Source organism: Dysidea avara, chromosome 1 (assembly GCF_963678975.1).
Source record: "Dysidea avara chromosome 1, odDysAvar1.4, whole genome shotgun sequence".
Lineage (NCBI taxonomy): Eukaryota > Metazoa > Porifera > Demospongiae > Dictyoceratida > Dysideidae > Dysidea > Dysidea avara.
In genome coordinates, this window is record NC_089272.1 from 1,090,524 (window position 1) to 1,113,598 (window position 23,075).

Consider the following 23,075-nt stretch of genomic DNA (forward strand, 5'->3'; position numbering starts at 1 on the left):
CTATAGGGTGACTTGTTTGTAACTGAATTCCCTACAGAATAACTTGCAACGTAATATAATTGAGTAAATTATAAATGCAGCTGTATGCTTTATTAGGGTGACTGTTCTATTAGAGTAACTCGATCTCGCATTTGCTACACGTAGTTTCCTTTCGAATCATAACTCAGTGGTTTGTAATCCGATTCTTCTGTACTACTGCAAGGACTCTCTATGATGATTATTTAAGCTACATACTGATTTTCAGCTCGTCGCTCTAAGCGGTTTGCCTCGTAGACACGAAAACTAATAGTTTTTTTTATTCATAAAAATCGATCACGTAATTTTGACACAGGTTGGGTTTTGTGTCATATCTCCATGGTCTTTATACCGATTCCTTTCACACCACAAAAAAGCACTCCTACGATGGATACTCCATGAACATATTAATTTTCAACTGATTCCTCCAAGCGGTTTACCCTGTAGGCGTGACAGACCTTCGACCTTATTTTACGCTAAAAATGGGTCGTAAGTCCGTGAATCTTCATAGGATTCCTACCAAAGTTGGTACGGAAATCCGCCTTAATGAGCCCTTTAAATGTGCCAAATGTCAGCCCGATCCAAGCACTCAATCGTGTTTTATGGCGGATTTTGCGAAGTGTGCAAAATGAAGAAGAAAAAACAACGAAGAAATTACAACAAAATTTTGTTCGCTCGTATCTTGGAAATGGCTGGAGCGAGTTTCTTCAAATTTGGTGTGTAGACTCCCCCAACTAGCCGACACTTCTGTAGCAAATTTGGTTCCAATCGGTATAGGGATCACAGAGATACTTAGGTGTGAACATTGCGTTTTCTTTCTTCCTGTTAATATACTCACGGTGTGGCGCGTCGGCTTCTTGGGCTGCACGACACACTATCGTGTGTCTTGATCATAGTACGACATCGTACTACAACATTTGGTGCAAAGTAGTATAATGGAAACTACGATCATGCTACACTACATTTTTGATGGGTGGGAAGCAACTAGCTGATCACTGTATGTTTAGCTATGTAGTTATTTTATTCTTGCTATGCTAAATCTACACGTTTTTGATGATCTTCACTTGGCACCAACTCTGGCTGTGGCAGTACAGCAGAAACTATGTATCAGTGCTCTTGTATGAGCTTATTGGATCACATTACTCTTGTATGAGCTGCTGGCCATACCTTCAGAGTATGTATAAAGTAATGTGTGATTGATGTGTTTGTTTCAATGGCTACACAGGTGTCTTTGATCTGAAATCTCCTCAGAAATCCCTAATTGTACCTTGTCCTTGAGCAACCACTATTTTTGCTGATAACACATGTTTTACAAACTTTTGTCTGTGCCTACTTATCTTTATAACTGAATATTGTGTTGTAGCTAGTTGGCTAGCTGCATACATGCATAAGTAGTATAATTATACACACTTACTTGGCAAGGTAGCAGAGTGAGGTTATAGCTCAGCACCAAGCTCAGTACACTCACAGCTTGTAAAAAATAGAGAAAGGTCTAATCAGCATTGAGCCATATGAACACTGCAGTTAATTCTAGGACACTGACGTACGTAGTTTTCTATTCAGTCTGCAGCCAAATATAGATATTGCCGAATAAATAGGGTACATGCTATAAAGTTTTTTTTAATGGGTACTCGGAAGAGTTAAGTTCAAGACATGCACGGTGCTAACAAGGCAGTACATAGTGGGATCAAGTCACTGACAAGTTTACTAGATCATTGTAGAGTCCTTGTGATTGAGATGAACAACACTTAAATGCCTTGCCATTATATACATCATCATAGCTAAAGTCCACAGCCTTTTCAGTCCTCCTGAATCTTCATCATCAAATAGTATACAGTCCACACTGCATGCGTGGCTGAATTGTAGCTATGTAATGGGTTGTTTGTACGAGTATAAGTTGTTACAAAATGCAGTACATGCAATAATTGCACTATGCATGCAATTAGCTCACAAGCATGCAATCTGTCATGATAAACTCCCAGGGCATGTCCCAGAATAGGTACAAGCAAAATAAATGTGACCCTATTTTGGAAAACCATACATCTGGGCACATTGGTCAATTTTGTTTTTTATAGCTACAATAAAGCACTGAGTGGGTAACTCTCCCTTGTGTGAACATTTTGTGACGATACGTTGAAGCATTCCAAAGATATGGCCAATTTACTGTCTAATACATTACAAACTAACTTTTCATTATCAGTTTATAGAACTGAATAGTGATCAGATGTGACAAATTGATGACAAATCATTTTGTTGACAAAGATCACCATTCTTACAATCTAAAATTAATGGAAAGAGATTCTTGAGAGTTTAATCATGTGTTCTTTGTGCTTTTTCTCAATTAAATCACTTGTAATATGTGACCAGATTTTACAGAACCGATCCAAATCGCACATCAGGCAAAATCAAACTAACACCACCAGTGGATAGCTACACTATCGTACTACAAGTTTTGACCCTCAGCACTACTCAAACTACACGAGGCTGGTTTTTACACACGTATTTTCTGGGTGGTGTGGAGTGCTCAAATGGCGGTTTCAGGCCTTGTGAAGGACCTGGCTTGGCAAGAGTCAGTGGTTTACTGGTGGACAGCCTTATAATGTTGGCCAGACGTGTTCTCTGCTGATTTTGCTACATATCAGCCACTAAGGAGCCAGCACAACCCTGTAATCTGGTGTCTGGACTCCAATCGTGGTCTGCCTCCATTTTGAGGTCTAACTTTTGCCCTCCCCGCCACCCCCCAGCCTCCACCCCTTTGTGAGCACTCGTGATACTACTTCGCTCGTCCAACTGCTCAGATTTTCTATCTTATTTGGCAGGAAACTGTACAAGCAGCTACAAGTACTGGAAGTGGCTTGAAAGGTAACAGATTGATGCATCTTTTGTGTAAATTTCATACGCGTGCTTGCTATCCTTGGAGAGTTATGCTGGCTTCAATTCTTTAAAACCGTTTATCTCGGAACTTCTAATGTGCGATTTGGATCGTTTTTCCAAAATCCAGTCACATATTGTGTAAAGACAGGAAAATGTTTGGTTTTGGGAATGAACAAATCACCCAATTTGTAAGTTAATTGTTGTCCCACGCATTGTGAAACTACTACATGGTCTGATATAATTGAGTATATCTCCTAGATAAAAGAAGCTATGGGTGTGAAATTTCACAGCAAGAAGGCTTAATAGTTGCTTTATCAGAATATGTAAAAAAATTAATTTAAAAAAATCACTGAAATTTTCAATTGAGAATTCCCACAAATTTTACATGTGCCTAGATGTATGGTTTTCCAAAATAGGGTCACAAATAGTAATGAGGACAGCTTGTACCAACACAACACAGTGATGTTGCCTGAAAACTATAATATGAGTAAGCTATGGCTGTTGTATAAATTGAGTGTTATGATGGTTACAGTGAGATATTGAAAAACAAAGAAACACACTTATTGCTAGATAACTTATAGCTATTGTTCCCAGTGTTGCAGTTCGCTTTCTTCACACTTAATAGAGAATAGTTAATGCCCCAACGCCTTCACTGCATAAGTCAATCTGAAATGTGAAAGGCAGCAATACGTGACTATAATTAAAATGCGAAAACTACCCAGACGTAGATGTTCTGAACTGAAGGCGTGAGGAGTTGCCTCAACTGATGTAGAGTCCTAGCACCATGATACTTGTCCTAGTATACTGCCACCGGCTCGCATGTATAGCTGCCTCCAGATGAACTTCTCCATCTTCCTACAGAATGGTATAATATTATCTCACTACATAATTATACTACAATATAAATTAGAACAGCTAACAGATATATAGGGACAAAATTTATGCATCGTAATACTTATAATACTTATTGTAGTTAGGTGTAGAACCAAGTCATAGTACAAGCATATTACTGTATATACGGCTACGTTTGTACTGTAGTAATATAGCAAAAGTTTTGTACTACAACTGTAGTACGGCTACGTTAACTTTATTTAGATGCATACCACACATACAATTTACTGTATACAGTAACTATGTACTATTAATTGTTTAATATGTAGCTGTACTGGACTATCATCAAAGGATCATGTAGAACTGTGCTTTTCCAAAATATCACCCTAAAACCAGCCTCAATGTCCCTTCATGACAACTTGGCGGTATCGGTTAGGCACAGCCAAGCCCAAAAAAAACATCTTCAGACCAACCCAAAACCCTTCTAAAAAGTTTCCATGGACTTTTAAAAATAATCTAACAATATTAATTATTCTGACTACCTGATGCCTTCAACCAAGCATAACTCGACAATGGATATAGCTATGGGCTAGATTTTTTTGCTGTTCAGCATCACTTCATCCCGAGATGTGCCTTTTCACCAACCACAGTGTGTACAATACATGCAGCATGGACTTTTCTTTGTACCCAGTTCTTTTCAGTGACAGCGCAAAGTGTTTTTTTTAAAATTTATTCATGATAGCGTAATATTCGCTTCTTGTTAATAATAAATTTAGTACATGTTGCTCGATATTCTATACTGGCTGGTACGTGTGTTCAGCTGATTGTTCCAGATGACAGGCAAAAGATAAGTACTCATTTTTAGTAAAGTAGAACAGGTACGGGCTGATTAGTTGGCATGGTTTAATCGCGTGCATGTTTTATTTATTTATTTATTGACTATGCACAGACCCTCACAAATGAGTGTGCATGTGCGTACATGTACAAATTATTCAGTTTGTCAGTAAATTTATCTAAACTAGAAGAGGTAACTACATCCGCTGGCAGTGAATTCCAATCACAGATTGTGGCTGGCAAGAATGAGTATTGAAACGAATTAATTCTTGTTTTGAGTTGTCTAAGCTTTAATTGATGGCCTCTTGTCGGTGTTTCAGAAGGGAACAAAAGAGAGTTGAAGTCATCAACTTTCACTAAATTAGTAAGGATTTTGTAGAACATAATCAGTCTGGACTGAATTCTTCTGTCTTGTAGTGAGTTCCTTTCAGTTCCTGAGGCATGGCTGTTACACTTGAATAAGATGAGAGGTCATTAAACACAAATCAGACTGCATTTCACTGTACCATTTCTAAAATATTTATATCAGAGTTCAAATTTGGGGACCAACTAGATAAGCCTTTGATTTCACAGCAGTTGAACACTGCTTTTAATTTTTTTGTAAACAACCACAAACTGACTGTGCCTTGTTTGTAATAATGGAGATGTGTTTACTCCAATTGAGATTGTCTGTAGTTGTGACACCAAGGTATTTACAAGGGTTAACCTTTATTAATAACACAATTGTTAATAATATAGTCTGATAAAATAGGTAGCTGTTTGTTGGTTATTGTTAAATGTTCACATTTTGATAAAGTAAAGTGCATTAGCCAATCTTTGGTCAACTGAGTTAATTTTACCAGATATTTTTGCTATTTACATACATCTTCATTAGAATTAATATATCTATATATCTATAGAAGTCTAATAGTAGAGGATATGTCACTTGGTAGGTCATTGATATAAAGTAAAAAGAGTAGAGTTCCTAACACAGAACCCTGTGGTACTCCTAATAAAACCACTGAGGAACTCCACAAAATGACGGATAGCTATTTCATTCTATGAACACTGGTTAATTGTTTGTTTCTCATGTGTTTGAGTTTAACTGACTGTTCCAGACGATGCTAGGGTGGACTAAGAACTTGTCATTAATAGCCTTCTCACAGGTCCCTAGTGGGATAGCACTCACAGACAACTAATTAGTGTCTTAGCAAAGTAGAACAGGGACATGCTGATTATAGTTGGCACGGTGTAATCACTTTTGTTTCTTAACGCACTACTTTGCTGTAATTCTTTGTACCACTTAAGGTATTTCATTTTATGAACACTGAATGGTACTGGCCTGTATGCTCAGCTTGTTACAATTGAGATTGGTTGATTAGGGAACTTTACATTGACCTGTGACTCTGATCAACATGTCTTGTGTGTGCAAGTTACCATCCAGAGCTATTCAGCCATTGTTTGATCAAGCTACCAGAATTTTAATATCCTGCTCATACAAAATTTTCAATGCTCACTCCTCCTGACCGGTGGGATCTGTCAAATCTGTTAAACTAATTAATTAAATGTATGTGTGTTTGCATTTCCAGGGCTTCAGCTGCTTTAAAGCTTCTTGATACTCCTGCCTCTATGTCCCTTATTTATTTCCTGTACACTTGTCTTAACCATAAGGCATATAAATCAATCAATTAAATCAATTGTTGTGCAATGTCAATACACCAATCTATGTACAAATTACAGTTTATGTTCAACGAAAAAAATTGATGGCATCTTCTTTGATTGACTTCCCAATTCATCTTTATGATACAAACTAGTTATGTAAATTGATTGCCAGTTCTATAAAAGGAACAGAAAGAAGTATAAGAAAAATTAGGAATTTTAAACTAGAGTAGGGATCAACTAGGATATAGTGCAACAATAAAAAGTATTGAAACAACCTTGAGTTAGTATAATGACAGAAAATCACTGTAACACAAAAATAAGTGAATATCCTTGCTGTGCATTTCACAGCACAGTAAGGATAATCACTTCTTCATTGTGTTGCAGTAATTTGCTGTCATTATACTAACTCAAACTTGTTTCAGTAGTTTTTATTGGTGCAGTGGCGTAGCTACCATTGAGGCAACCGAGGCAGCTGCCTTGGTAAAAAATTCTCAATTATTCAGGTTGAGCAGTCCTGAGATTTGGCACCCTGAGTTTTCTACTCAAATGTTACTACTAGACAGCAATACTACCACACATAATAGAGTATATGGCTGTAGTAAGCAGGGCCAAAGCCCATGGTGACACAGTCCAACATTTGCGTCCAACATTTGCTGGACCACTTTTCAGCTACTTGAATTTGCATGAAAAGATCGAGATACTCTAATAGAGCAGTCATCGTAATATACTCTAATAGAGCATTCAGTACAGATTATAGCCACTGTGCTCATTACACTGCTTGGTCTAAATCATTTACATATTATATGTTAATTGTCTTTGAATTACTTTTCAAACTGAGTTCCAATGAGACAACTACATGGTAGTGCATTGAGCTAATTGATCATTGCTTATCATGCATTAGCAGTTACAACTACAGCCTCCACATGCCATTTCAAAGCATGTATTTTCAAAATTTTCCTTGAGGGAGCATGCCCCCATACTCCCTAGCTTTACATGCTTAGCACATGTAGTTGAGTATCACATGAAAGAGATAGCTACAAAATATCACATCACTAAGATCAATAAAAGTAGATGACCTCCATGCATTGCAGTCCATCAATGGCCTGACCATGCAAAATATCTTCAACGGAGTAAGTCAGTTTTTTTGTGTTGAGTAATAATTGAAGCGTAGCATTACTTAACTAAGCTGGAGCATTACTTATGACATGTAAAAAAATACTCTGAAACAGTGTCTTTCATCCAACCAGAGAGTCAACCTGCAAATGCTGTACCATCAATACTTGAAAGTTTTTATGTGAATCAGTTAAGTCAGAAGCAGACCCTCTCAACTTTGCCTCGGTAAAATTTTTTTCCTGGCTACGCCACTGTTAGTGCACTATATTCTTAGACTAGTTGATCCCTACTCTAGTTTTAAATTCCTAATTTTTCTTATACTTGTAATTATACTATTGAATTAAACAAAATTCAACTGCTGTACCGAAATAAAAATTAATTAAACTGCATTACCTTTAGTCTGGTATGGTAGTTGTAATGTTGAGACAGTAATACATATTGCTGGTATGAAAGTTCTTTTTTTTATTCACCTATTATTCTCAAAAATTATTCCCCATCTACCTGTTATTTTCAAAATTATCCCTAAAATTAGTGCCAGATATAAGCATATTAATTATGAATTTATATAACTGACTATTTTAATAGAATTATGGGCTCAAAATTGACTGCTCTATTGTAGTATGTTCACGTTGAGCTGAATCCTAAAAAAGCAATTAATAACTCATGGATACAATTACACACAATCTTGAAATTTGGCTCATTAGTAGTACTGCTTGACCCGCTAAAAATATTTCAAAATCTTTTTGTTCAAATGTTTGGCATAATATTTATGGCCAATCCAAATTTTCACAATACATTTCCTATGGGTAAGCCATATAAGTACAGTGTCCATTGCTGCCGTTTCCCGAACTTGTAATGGAGCCAAACAGATCATGTCTGTTGTAGACACCTTTGCTGTTACCAATAATCATCTGGTTGGCTGAAATGTTAACTCCGTTGAGAAAAAAAATCCGCTTTTAATTTTTAGCTGTTTTTCAGGATTCAGGTCAACGTGAACATACTATAGTATCTCAATCATTTCAACCATTTTTTATACTTGCACTGTATCAGTGGTGTCTTCAAAATATGTTTACATCAGGCTGCAAGTAAAACGTATATGTGACTGAATTTGACAAAACAAGGCTTCGACGCACAAAGCTTTGTTAGGAGATATGGCGATTTTAAGGAATCATTGTGTAATAACTTCCCAGTGCCTACAGCTGTGCAAACAAAATTTGCACCATTTGTTCATCTGTTCACTAGCTATCACTGAGTGGGTGTATACATTTCTGATACCCAAAATTTGCCCTGTTTTGAGCAGCTTTTTTCGAGCGGGTAATAATATCACAGGCGGTACTAATAGGGTGGGAGGGTGGGGGTGGACGGTGGTCTTAATATACGGGTATAAAATGAAGTTAGAAGACGATTGGAATCCAGAGGCCAAGTTTGGGCTCTCCATGGCCCTCCATGGCACTCAGATTACTCCAAATTGACTGAGAACACTATTGGCGAGCTCTCTGTGAAGTCCCAGCTCACTACACACCATTATCACAGAGCCATGGCCATTTAATGGTGCCAATCTCACACTCGTGGCTTTGACAGGGTTGGAAGAAAGCTGCTACAGAAACCAGACTTGTCAGTGCTGAAGGAAGTACAGTGTGAAATATGATAGTGTATTAGACCAGCAATCCATTTCTGGTAAAATCGTAAGTTTGATTTTGTGTGTGTGGAAGCCTTGTTATGTGAAATCCGGTCACATATATATTTTTGTACCAATTATTTCTGAAACTCATCCGATTATTCAGGAATATTCTCCAATTCTTTCAACCACCTATTATTCCCGAAATTATGCTGGCATTATAGACACATGCCTAGCTATGTAGATTGATTGCCAGTTCTACAAAAAGAACAGAAACAAGTATAAGAAAAATTAGGAATTTTAAACTAGAGTAGGGATCATAGAATATAGTGCACCAACAAAAAGTATTGAATCAAGCTTGAGTTAGTATAATGACAGCAAATCACTGTAACACAAAAAGAAATGAATATCCTTACTATGCATTTCACAGCACAGTAAAGATATTCACTTCTTAATTGTGTTGCAGTAATTTGCTGTCATTATACTAACTCAAACTTGTTTCAGTAGTTTTTATTGGTGCACCATATTCTTAGACTAGTTGATCCCTGCTCTAGTTTAAAATTCCCAATTTTTCTTATACTTAAAATGATACTATTGAATTAAACAAAATTCAACTGCTGTAATGACATAAAATACTTAATTAAGCTGCATTACCTTTAGTCCAGTATGGTAGTTGTAATGGTGAGACAGTGATGCATATTGCTGGTAAGTATTCAAGTTGCTGGTATGGCCTAATAGTCACTGTACATACTGCAGTTACACACCCTTTTTTCACAGCTTGGCTGTTTTTGTATAGATAGAATAGAAATAACTTAGAGGAATTGGAATATAGATATATATATATTTTTAATATCCAAAATCCATATTTTGATCTGCCTGCTTGTCTGCCTACCTCACCGCCTACCTCACCACCTTCCTCACTTCCTGATCACAGTTGCTTGGCTATGAAGCAATGCATTGTACTCCACAACATCAAACTTACAGGTGAGATGTGCCTTTTGTGGTTCCGATAAATAATATCTATCTTCTGTGTTTTGATATTCCATTTATCTTCAATTAAATGATCATCTTCATTCCAGGAAATCAAATGAAGGCAAAAAATTTCCATATTGACACTTTCATTGAAAGAGTGTATTAAGATGCAATGAAACTGAGTTGCTTGGTGGACAGTTTCCCTGGTAAGGTCACCAATTGTAGATTCCTTATTTCCTGTCACCGGCCTGCATGTTAATTTTAGAGTCGCATGCAAATTTATTAGTGCATTTGACAGTTACGTGACCTAAATATTGTTACTGGCAGGGAGTTCAGTTGTGTGGTCATGTCAATGGGATGAAGCTTAGGTTATTGGATAAATGTACTCCGATGTGAGTTTCTTATGTTTAGTACATGGAATCTGGCCTAATACTAGCAGTGAATCTCTTCAAGTAACCATCGGTAAACTTGAGATGGGCATCAACACGAGTCCCATTCTCAATCTGCTATTAATGTATAAAGCATTCGGTGAATTTGTTCTGTTGAAGTTGATGGTGAAGAATCAAGCTAATAAGTACAGTACTAGCTACGCAGCATGTGTCACCACAAGCATGGCAAATGCAGCAGCTCTATACATAAATGCCTGGCTGCTTAGGAAACACAGCAAAATTTCAAATCTAACCTTTAGATGTTTGAATCTTAGTAAAATCAAATCACTTGAATCTAACTCACCTGAATTCAAGAGAAAAAGTAATTTGGCATTAATGGGCTCCCTTTAATATCCTTGATGTTAAATAATAGATTTTAACAATATAATAAATAATAGCTACCCACCCACATGGTATTTTTGTCTGACTAGGACGGGAAACAAAGAATTTACAATTGTTGGCCTAAAATCAGATAGTCGCTATTATTGCAATGGGCAATGCCCCCTTAAACGATCAGGCCACTCGTGAAAGCTCAGCTGAGGCCACTCCCCTCAACATTCTAGTTCTATATAAAACTCAGTGTTGTATCACTCTCCAGTTTAATTTACGGGCATAGCTGAGTAGCAAGATCTGGATACTCTAATACAACAGTCACAGCAACAGTATATATGTATTTTTAGCTATGCTCTAATAAAAAAGTTAACAAACTAGTGCAATAAAAAGTATTATTTTAAAAATGAAGTAAGATTTTAGCGATAACAAGTAGAGAAACAAGACACAATAGTAGTTATAGAGGAAATCCCTACTTGGCTTTGTAGCAATATGGTAAAATCGTTACTTTGGCATTGAAAGTCAATTTAGGGATTTTGACACATTGCTAAAATGCAAAGTAGGGATTCTCTCTCATAGCTACTATCATCTCTTGTATCACTAATTTATATCGCTGGAATCCTACTTATTTTAAATTAATAATTTTTATTGCACTAGTTGGTATTACTAATTTGTTGTACTATATCAATTGTGACCTGCCGAGTCACAATTGATATAGTACAACGAATTGTTGATATAGTACAACGAATTGTTGATATAGCAAAATTGATATAGTACAATTGACATGGTATATAAAACTGGTCGTTTTTGCAAAATTCTGTTTAGCAGTAAAAAGAAACTGGGTAAAAATAATTTATGGTGTACTACATAAAAGCAATATGCATGTTTTAGTCACATTGATATACACTGAAACAAAGCTTAATACAACCTATACTCCATCAGATTTGCCTTTTCATGGAGGATTTGATTCATGTTGGTGCACGTGAATTATTTGCACTTATTTATAATGCGGTGTTGTTTATTTATTTTTTTAAATAAAGTTTACCGTCATTTCATTGTTGGAATGACTTTCGTCTTTGTCTGTACAGGGAAAAAACTACACCTTTATTGATTTTCCAGTTCATGCTGAATACGTAGATTGAGCTAGTATGAAGTTACTAAATTCTTTGGTGAGTGTTCTCATGCATGGCGTTACGTGGCTTGTGTGGAGAGTTACTCAAATAGCTAGTGCTTTTCCACTTGATTTCCACAGGTTTGTATAGTACATTGCAATAGGATGACCCCACGAGAAGACACAAGCATTACTCACTTGCAGTGTTACTTGTGAGCTGTTGCTGTACAACTCAAATTTGTTCCTGTTCCAACTAATTAGTGTTATAACTCCAAGAATATTCATCACAAAAGCTGAAACTTTGGTTGTCCGCTTTTTTGTTACCATAGATAATATAAAAGCATTAGAAAAGAATTCAAGAAATGCGTAAAAGAGCCAGTTTTTGCTTAGCAGGTCACAATCATGAGCAAAAATATCATGCCCAGCTTTTGTTTGTAGTTGTTTAAAGCCATAAATATATACCAATGATTGTGTATCATGATAATGATTCTATTATGACAAGCTTAAGGAAGAATTAGAAATTTTAAGTTCGATTAGGGATCATAGAACAAAAAAAGTAGGGAACAAGGGAGGTCACCTACACCTGCATATATACTAGCGAACATTTAATCCCTAATCCAGTCTATACCCAAGACCAAGGAATTAAATGTTCGCTAGCATATCTGCAGATATAGGTGACCTCCCTTGTTTCCCTACTGTTTTTTTTTTTCTATGATCCCTAATCGAACTTAAAATTCCTAAATTTTCCTTAAACTTGTTTGTTAATTTTTTTGTAACATTATTATGACTGGTGAACTCACCCATACCTAACCAAAAGAAGGGATAGTGCCAGAATTAATGTTTTCGTCTGAACGTGTGCCCTAGCTATCAAAATTGGTTCAAAGGTGCAGTGGCCATTACGCTTCGCTTCCAGTTATGTTCAGCCTGTTACACAACATTACAAAGAACTTTGTTAGAATCATCTCTGCAATCAGTCCAGTCATCATGGAAAATATGGCCGATTCCCGTTTACAAACAGACTGTAGGGAAGCCACACATTGCACTACCGCAAATCGACACCTTGGGCTGCATGTCAGCAAAAGGAAATGGGACACAAAGAAGGACAAAGGTAACTCCATGATGCGTGCATTGTACATACTGCGGTATGCCAAAAGGTACGTCTCGGGATGAATCGATGTTGAACAGTGAAAAAATCAAGCCCTTAGCCTTTGCCGTTATTGACTTACACTTGCCTTAAGGCATCAGGCAGGCAGTTAGTCAGTAGAATATTCCATTGAAGCCTTTAGGATCATACTGAAGGCATTTTTGGGCTTGGTTATACCTAACCAATACTGCCAAGGTGCCAGGATGAATTTGTGAAGTAGGTTTTGGGTGATTTTTTTGGCTAGAAAAATAAATCTCCATGATCCCTAATAACTACCATTCTGTATGATATTATTGTAATATAAAAGAAATCTATATTGTAGCATCACTAATAGCTTTGTCCATGTGTGGCATTTGCTTCACTCACACAGAAAAATGTATAGTGCTATTCAAACAAGCTGATGTTGTGTTACTTCTTAAAAATCAGGTGCTAGTAAACTCATATGAAATTAACCAACTATGTATTACTAAGCTATTACTGTAGCTAAAAGAATTTTATTTTGTAATAATACAGTACCGCTCAAATGCAACGTCATCTTCCTAGAGTACAAGACAAGCACCCCTTTACAAGTACTTCTCACACTCTTGCGAGATGACATTGCATTTGAACAATCTGTATGTACTGTATATCAGTTAATTAAGTTATTTCAATTTCACATGATGTAATTGTAATTCTTAAGTTACGTTGTTGTGGGGATTGACTAAATCTCAGTGATCTGATGCCTTTTGTGGCTTTAATTTACAACTTGTCATAAAATTAAAATAAGAAAAAAAAAAAAAAAAAGGGAAAATGTAGGGATCAATCTTTATACTTCATCAGTGCCCTAATCACTATACCACAGCTGCAGCTGCTGAAACCCTGAATTTTAAATTAGTTGAATGCAAAATATTGCTGAACCCAAACCCTAAAATTTATTACTTGAAGCTGACACAAAACCTAAACCTAACTGTAAATGAAGTGGCTATATTTATGGGCCCGTTACTTAGGATTTTTTTTGCTATATTTATGACATTCCTAAGCGCGCATGTGTAAGTATCTCGTGACATAGTTTGTTACATTATTGTTTGGCTGTTGATATTTAGCAGGTCATTGCTATTTAAACAATTAACAAAACTAGAAAAAATTGTGACCCAAAAAGGTATAAGAAACGAAGAAAAAAGTATGATGTGACCGAGGCTCAAACCCACACATCTAGGTTTGCAGTAGTCTTGCTCTACCTTGCTGGCTACTCTGCTTGTTTTTGTACTATTTAAATGTTACAAATATAAAATACTATATAGCCATACTAGTGAAGAAGAAATCAAAGCTGAACCCGACCCTAACCATAACGTTAACCTGACGTTTGCCTGTTAAACACAATGATGACTCTCACTGTCTGTAAAATATTTTCACTGTGGCCGACTAAGTCACGAGATGCTTACACATGCGCACTTAGGAATGCTGTATATGTAGCAAAAAAATCCTTTGCTACAGTCCCGTAAATATAGCCACTTCGAACTTTAAACTGTTGAAGCCAAAGCCTAACTTAGACTACTAGAATCATGAAATTTAATTATTTAAGTAGTCAACTATTCTCTATGTATATAATGATGACTATGTAACCATAGTAATGACATCATTATGTAACCAGATCTGCAAATAGGGGTCTTAATTATAGCCTTTCCAAATTTCCAAGTGTGACATGTCATAACTCATCATGTGTTTATCCCACTTTTTTAATTTACATCCAAGAATAGTGCTATGTTAGGAGTGTAAGATGACCAAATTTCAGGCTGGTACCATACGCACAAGTCAAGTTATGGATTGCCAAGTACATCAAATAGAATTTAAATGACTCTTAAATTATACACAGAATAATTGTCTCAGCTATTTTACAGTTTATCTATCGAGATTTACAGCAGTCACTCAACAAAGCCATCCATTTTTATTCATGTACTGTACATGTGTAGGGAATATGCACCTTTCAAGTCGAATAGATATGCTTTTCCTGGTAGCCTAGTATTATACGGCTTTATTTAGCTTTTTTATTTCTCACGTGCTGGCTGCTTTTACCATTTAATAATTTTGCTTATGTTTGTGCATCATAGATAGGTGCATAATGTAGCTACACTCACATACTTTTACTAAAACAATTTCAGTAAACAGGGATGTACCTAGAGCAAGTCTTCGGTGGCAGTGGGCATACGCCTGGTTTAAAAAAATGCCATGCATGTGTGGAGTTATATGTGGAACTGCACTATAAATATGTAACCGTCTCAGCAAAAACCTGACTTGTTTGCACAAGCATGTGTACTGAGAAAATCAAATTTTTTAAAAAAATTGTAAAATGATGCATGCTCAAAAAAAACAAAACCATGCAAGTTTATAAGGCCATTACTCAGAGAAGGAAGGGTCAAATTGATTAAAACTATACACCAACTTATTCACCTGCTCATGGAGACTTCAAAAATATCTTTGTTTTGTTTCTGTAGCCCAACAGTGTGCATGTCACGTGGGTTTGTTTACAATGCGGCATTGTTTCTTCAATAAAAACCGCCTCCTTATCTATATGTGTAAGTGACTACAGGGCTAACACTATACCTTGGATGATTTGCTAATTCATGGTGAATATTTTCAGCCAAATTGCAGCATTGTAGACTAATGCACACAAAAGTTATGTCTGCGAATTTAGGCACTTGTAGTTTATTTTCAGTATAGTTGCACCCTCTAGTGAGTTCAGTTACAAATACGTCACCCTGGAGAGAGTTCAGTGACAAACAAGTCACCCTGTAGAGAGTTCAGTTACAAATAAGTCACCCTGTAGAGAGTTCAACTACAAACAAGTCACCCTATAGAGAGTTCAACTACAAAAAAGTAACCCTATAGAGAGTTCAGCTACAAACAAATCACCCTGTAGAGAGTTCAGTTACAAATAAGTCACCCTGTAGAGAGTTCAACTACTAACATAGCGAGTTCAGCTACAAGTACATCACCCTATAGAGAGTTCAGCAACAAACAAGTCACCCTGTAGAGAGTTCAGTTACAAATAAGTCACCCTGTAGAGAGTTCAACTACAAACAAGTCACCCTATAGAGAGTTCAACTACAAAAAGTCACCCTATAGAGAGTTCAGCTACAAACAAATCACCCTGTAGAGAGTTCAGTTACAAATAAGTCACCCTGTAGAGAGTTCAACCACAAACATAGCGAGTTCAGCTACAAGCACATCACCCTATAGAGAGTTCAGCAACAAACAAGTCACCCTGTAGATATCAGCTACAAACAAGTTACCTTGTGAAGATTTGTGCTGCAAAGTAGTTTACCTGTAGGAGGGAGGACATGTGATAATTTTCACACAGTATTAAATTTTGTTAAAAAATGCATCATTGGGGCGAGCCTGAGCAAGCCCCACACTAGTCGGTAGTCAATGTTGGTTGTATGAGCGTCGGGTGTCCGAAAATTTCCTTTAGAAACACGGAAAGCCGCACACTGTGTAGTAGATGCGGGTGGTTGTACGAGGGTCACGTGTCCGAAAATTTCCTTTACAAACACGGAAAGCCCCACACTTGTAGTAGATGCCGGGTGGTTGTACGAGCATCACGTGTCCGAAAATTTCCCTTACAATCATGGAAAGCCCCACACTGTATGTAGATGCTGGTGGTTGTACTAGCATCGCGTATCCGACAATTTACCTTACAAACATGGAAATTGGTACGGCATGTGGTTCCAAATGTTGCTCAGAAGCAGCTGATGCTATGGCCAGCAATGAAGATTCTGTTAGGCAAGAAACACTAAGGAGGAGAAATCAAAGAGACAGATTAAAAGAGAGACGGAAATTGCTGAAGAATGGGATGCAAGAAGGTCTATAAACTGGGAAATTACATGTTAATGAAATTTTGTTATATAGACTGGCCTCACTACTAAACCAGTTAAACAAAGGAGACAAATATGGTATGTCACTTCATAATGTATACAGTTTATATTTACTGTGTCCTATTCTTAGTTGCACACTTTCCTTCATCATCTGAAACTAATGAGGTCACTCCCTCTACACCAAACCAGTCAAGCTGGGAAGGCAGTTTTTCCTAAATCATTATGCATACATACCCATTTAAATAATTTTAAAATTGAGTATAAGAAAAACAGCCTATTTGTAAATCTGTACAAACAAAATCAGCAATGATATTTGCAAATGTTAATGCAGTAACTTCAAACTTGCATATATATATATACTAGAAACAATATCTCCTTTGACTAATTGTATACTGCAGTTGAGGTGCATATAGCAATTGCTCATATATGCTGGAATTATCACCTGCACTTGCTTTCCCTAAATCTGTGAGTTGCTTTAACACCTCATCAAACACAGTTAAGTGATAATCTTTGCCTTCTGTATCCTTTAAAATTATATTGGCAACACTTTGCTGTCTACAAATGCTTATCTTCATCTTTGTGGAACATTTACTGCAATCTGTTAGCATGCCGCTCATCTCTTCAACTTTAGCACCACAGTTTACACAGCCTCTATATGTGTCTATTCCAGTAATGGCTATAATTTAACCTTTACAGACTTTTGCACATTCAAAATCATCAGTGGCGACATCATCAATAGCTTCTCCAATATCTTCAATACTAACAACTTCACTCTCTTGCCCTACTGAAATTTACTTACTGCCATTAAAACTTGTCACTGTAACATTTATTAGCTCGTAGCATTCACCTTCCTGTACATCTTCCACATGCTGCTCCCAAGCTACATACCTACACAATGAGGTTAAGTCTGCCAGCACAAAATCTTTCTTTGTTAATCACTTTCCAGTACTCCTGGCTGTGATTTTCTCCACTGCTGACACTTTAAACTTTTTTGGAAACTTCACTACACTCGTCTTGCTTGACATGAACACCTCTAATTCACTTTCTTCTTGTTGACTGTGTTGAACAGCACAGTTTGATAAAGACACACCATAGCATTTTTTATGAGCCTCTTCTATTTGTTCTCTTAGCTTCGGTTCAAATGACACTAATCTTACGGTCTTCACTCCATCCGAAAAACTGCCGTCGTAATACTTATTCTGCTTGTTTTTACTGCTAGACTTTATGGGTGATAATGTTCCTACAAACACTCCTTCAACATTCACTGAACTGCAGGGTACAAGATCTGAAACCGCTACTGCCGCGTTTTTCTCCATCGTCACATGCACATTTCAGTACTGAACACGTTTTGGCTACAAGCATGCGTTGAATCTACTCTAAATATTGCACATAAATTGTTAAAGCTGTCGACATCAGTGACATAGCCAAGGGTTGGCCTGGGTGGGCATGTGCCCACCCAAATTTCACTAGGAGAGTGGCGCCCGCTCGCTTTTGTTATTACCAGCAAGAAACAAGTACTGCATGCCTTGGTAGCGCAATATTATCATTGTAAATCAGCATTTGATATTGATAAAAGTTCAATAAATACATCACGTGATCCAAGTAGTTTTGTGCATTGTATTTAACAGACAACATCACGTGATCCAAGTTTTAGGCGGAACACGATGAAGGAGGAATCCAGTCTATTTTTCACATCTGGAATATTGAATTGTGAGCAACAGCACAGATATTCTTTGTTCGCAGAGTGAAGTGACCTAGCATGATAGAGACAGCAAATAATGGTCACTTAAGTCATTTGGAGATGAAAAATTGCAATTAGGCATGTGGCTAAATTAAGCCATACAATTATCTCATAGAGTCAGGCTGGAGTACAAATAGTTGTGTACAAGTACAGATGAATTAAAGGAGACCAAGACAAGGAAGTGTAATAAATTAGTTTCAATTTCCAGCTTATGTATCATTCATGCAGTAGTGAAATAAGCTACAGGAACAGCGGCATAGCATATAGCTAGCTATCTAGATACATTTATGCACTTTTGAAACAGCTTTTAAACCAACTTTATGTAGAGTCCACTAAGGATGGACTTGCATTTTGTACTAGGTAGTTGCATGGGGTGAAATGTGTGGATGAATGTGCCCACCCATCCATAGCGGCCTGGCTATGCCACTGGTCGACATTGCTGATTTCTGGCATCTTCAATTTCAAGGTAATTTGATTCATTGCTTATCCCAAAACTATGACCACTCCCCATAACCCAAAGCATTACAAAGAACTTATTAATGCGTACAATATGCTGCTGGCTATACATCCGGCGGTATGTGGTAAACACCTTGTACAGGCTCAGCCTTCTGTGTTCACCCTCCAGTGCGAAACTGGTAAAGTAGATAAAACAACACAAAACAAATGTAGTCCCTGAAGTCAGTGGTCTCTGTAAAACTCGCGATGACAGCAATCTGTGATGATTTATTAGAGCTGAAGAAGTGTCCCATAACCTATATGAGAAGAAATGTATTATGATGAGTACAACACGTAGCTATAATCTACAAAATATTACAGGTAAAATGATTTGAGCTGAGTAGTCTTTGATCTTAACCAATGAATCACTTAATTTGCTGGTTCCAGCTGACCACATATTTCCATTTTTGAGGCAAACTTCCTGAAATAACAAGGTTGTGATGCAGTTACAATGTTACCAACAATCATCGTACTACAACACTCAGGCTCACCCCAACATGCTTTTAGCATCTGTCTAGTTATAAAAAGTATCCATATAGAATTCAGGTCTTGATGCCTTCTCCTTTCTGCAGAAAAAAGACAAAAGACCTACTAAACTGGCCACAGGCTGGTTTGGAGTATACAAATACAAAAAGAAGTAATATCTATACAAAAACAGTCAAGCTGTGAAAAAAGGGTGTAGCCTCCAAAAAAACCAGGGTGAAAAAGATGTGAAATCCAAGGTGGTGGCCAAGAAATGACTGTGATGGTAGGTTAATACCAAAAATTATAATAATGGCAATTCAGGTGAATTTGGTGCCGAATCCTAGGAGAAGGCAACACAAATTTACCTGAATTGTTGGTATTAAGTTTTTGCCATTAATAACCTACCATCACAGCCATTTCTTTATTGGCTGCCACCTTGGATTTCACATCTCTTTTCACCCTGAATTTTCTGAAGATTGTACCTTTTTTCACAGCTTGACTGTTTTTGTATAGATATAATATTGTACATATATGTGATATCACACATACTGAAGGGTACTACAAGCCTTTTTTGTGTACATGTGACCAGTACTTTCTTGACTGTAGGGGTCGCTGCGCAAGTTTCTAAGTAATCATGGTCCACTCAATGAGAATTTAACAAGGAGGTACACTAGACAATTATTGGAAGGAGTGAAGTATCTACATAGTCGGAACATAGTTCACAGGGATATTAAAGGTTAAGTTTATTTATGTATAAGAAAAGTATAAATTTCACATTTGAGTAGGCATCATTGAAATATAAGCAATTAAGCAATGGAGGTTAGGTCATCTACACCTGCAGCTTACTACTGGACATTTAGTCTTGTAGACAAATAGTGAAGTTATTATAGTTCATTTTGATGAAGTTTTGGATTGTCCTGTAAACCTACGTAAAACAATATAAGTATGTGATAGTACCTGCAAAAACCTGATACAAGCCTAAATTTATAGTAAAGAGCATTGATTACAATGGGTGAGATATATTAAATTTGAACTCTTTGTTATTTGTGAAGAAAAGGTCTAAACCTGAATATCATCTTATATTTGCCTATTTAAGAGAAGTTTGAAAATCTTTGCTTTGTTGCAGTATATTGAAGTTAGATTTTATGGTGAAATGATAGTATGCAATCAATCTTACTTCACAAAGTTCACTTTGTATGTCTTAAATCTTGAGGTATTGATTATTCTTGCAAATAAGTGTAGGTTATTGCACAAATCCAGGTATTTCGCTATTTTAGAGACCTGAGGATTGGCACAATAATCACCGATGGCGAAGATAGCATGGATTTGGGCAATAACCAATTTACACTATGGCTCATGCGGCTCTGGTCACTGCCAATAATGGCAGCTTCCTGATTGACTTAGTGTTTTAAAACAACTCACTGGTAGGCTTCCTAGATGAATACTATCATCTCTGTTATCCAGCGATGTTTTCTTCACACTCCAGTGAAGATTTCTGATGGCTGCTGTGACTGGAATCCAGCAAAACATGTGACAAACCTGACAAAAAAATTTGTCACAGGTATCTAACTAGTTTAGATACCTACCCATTGGTATCTATTGGATTTTAAATCCTTCATTAACACCAAACTTCAAAGCTTGCTACACGTACCATAGTGTAATTATATTGGGCCGCAATAATATTGAGCCACATGACACACTATCGTGTGTCTTGGTATTAACAGCTGTGAAAGAAGTTTCATGCAACTTGAACTATTCAGGAATCACTCCAGGAAATATTCAGGAATAATTTTGAGAATGATAATAGGTGAATAAAACTGAATCCAGAAATAATAATGGTGAATTTACATCATAATGTACTCCAGCCTATATGTAGGCTTGCAGCAAGATCCCAGATCTTTATTTACCCAGTTCATGTGAATCATAGGTTAACATATGCAAGGTTCCCTGACCAACTCCCTTGCTTGCTTTGTCATCCTCATGTTGTGGTGTGTAGTGCTAACTAGCCTGCCATGCAAACTTTGGAGTGACAAAGGGTAACTGAGGAGCCATACAGCAGAATTACTTTACTTATTTAGCTGTGTAGTTGATGATACGTGGTATGGATTATACATTTTTTAGATTCACAGCTAAATTAGCAACCATTATGGAAAAGAATTTGCCTGTAATTCCTCCTGTATTAATGAATACATGCGGCAACTTCAAGGGACATCTGTAACGCCACAACGGGATTTGTAGTAATCTGTCATGGGACAACTTTCAGGACCTGTACATGTAGTTATCCATCTGAATACATCGTATGATTATTCCGAACTGCACCCCATCATAACATCATGGAAGTACATGCTGCAATGTACCATACATGTGATCCACAAACATATTCAATGTATGAAAATTGGATATCAATTTAAATACAATTATATTAAAAGTAATGCAATTGTGGTATTTACTTCCATCAGTGCATTCATATTTGCCATCCTGGGGATTGGAACGTTGGCCTTCCCAATTTCTTTCAATTCTACAGTGTGTATCAACTCAAACTGTTACAATACAACAACTGTTAATGTACGTACCTCTTGTATTTGTCACTTTCTATGTTTGTAGAAATCTGTTTTTCTCAAAAATTCTAAACAGATTGCATTACTACATAGTCTGATTATTCAAGAATTTTGCGTGTACCATTAGATTGTTAACATGTTTTGCTCTAGTGCAATAATCTGCTTCTACTACTATCAGCAATTCCAACAACTGTTTCACTCTACACACCATGAGTACTTACAAACTGATTGTCGTAACATTGTTGAACATACCATCCCCCCTGGTTTCCCTTCTACTAGTATTATCGTTGGATTTTCTTCCCTCCAATACTGTTAGCATTTCTTCCAAGAGAGAGAGAGAGATCTTATTTTGTTAAGATAATTATAAGTACAGGGAACTAAACGCAGGGGTACTGGGTGGACAGTACAGGAGCTCTGGCAAGACTTACACCATTAAATTATAATGCAAAAATAACAATTACAGCATGCCTAAAGTTCAGTTTAGACAATATTTCACTATACGTAAATACAAAGTTTCACATACTTTTATACAATAATCCTTCAAGAATGCTGGACATACAGTCCCACTGTTGGCAGGTATTCCTATTCTGCTAGTACACTAGTCCGCTTTTCTTTCTTCCAATGTAATTAGCATTCCTTTCTCTCTAAACACAAAGTTTTACACATACAATAATAATTTAAGAATGCTGTACTACTGTCTCATTGCTAGCAGGTTTCCCTCTTCTACTGGTATGCTTTTCTTTCTTCCTTACAAAATAATGAGCATTTCTTCCAAGAATTATTTCACTCGAAACACAAAGTTTTACTTATAAACTAATCTTTCAAATACCATCCCACTGATAGTCTTCTAATAGCACTCTAGTCCCTTTTTCTTTCTTCCAATCATTCTTCCAAGTAATATCTTACTCTAAACTGTGCAAAATATGATTTTCACATTTTTAAATTCACGAAGTCTAGAAAGCGGGTAATAGCAATGTGTACAAACTAAAACACTTCATGATTATATTTTCACGAAGCTATCACCACTCACAAAGTTCGCGAAAGTTTCGTCCCC

The 23,075-nt window shown here is 36.7% G+C and overlaps 1 protein-coding gene across 3 annotated transcripts in view; it reads left to right on the top strand.

Moving 5' to 3' along the window:
* The window catches only part of LOC136252219 (uncharacterized), a 181,781-nt gene that overhangs the window by 33,849 nt on the left and 124,857 nt on the right, over window positions 1-23,075 (top strand). For 2 of the 3 annotated variants that reach the window (XM_066044617.1, XM_066044624.1), the window contains exon 6: window positions 20,070-20,199. In XM_066044617.1, the coding sequence (XP_065900689.1) occupies window positions 20,070-20,199 (130 nt within the window). Of the gene's footprint in view, window positions 1-16,820; window positions 16,841-20,069; window positions 20,200-23,075 lie in introns of those variants that run through there. The other variant, XM_066044631.1, reaches the window with a different exon arrangement.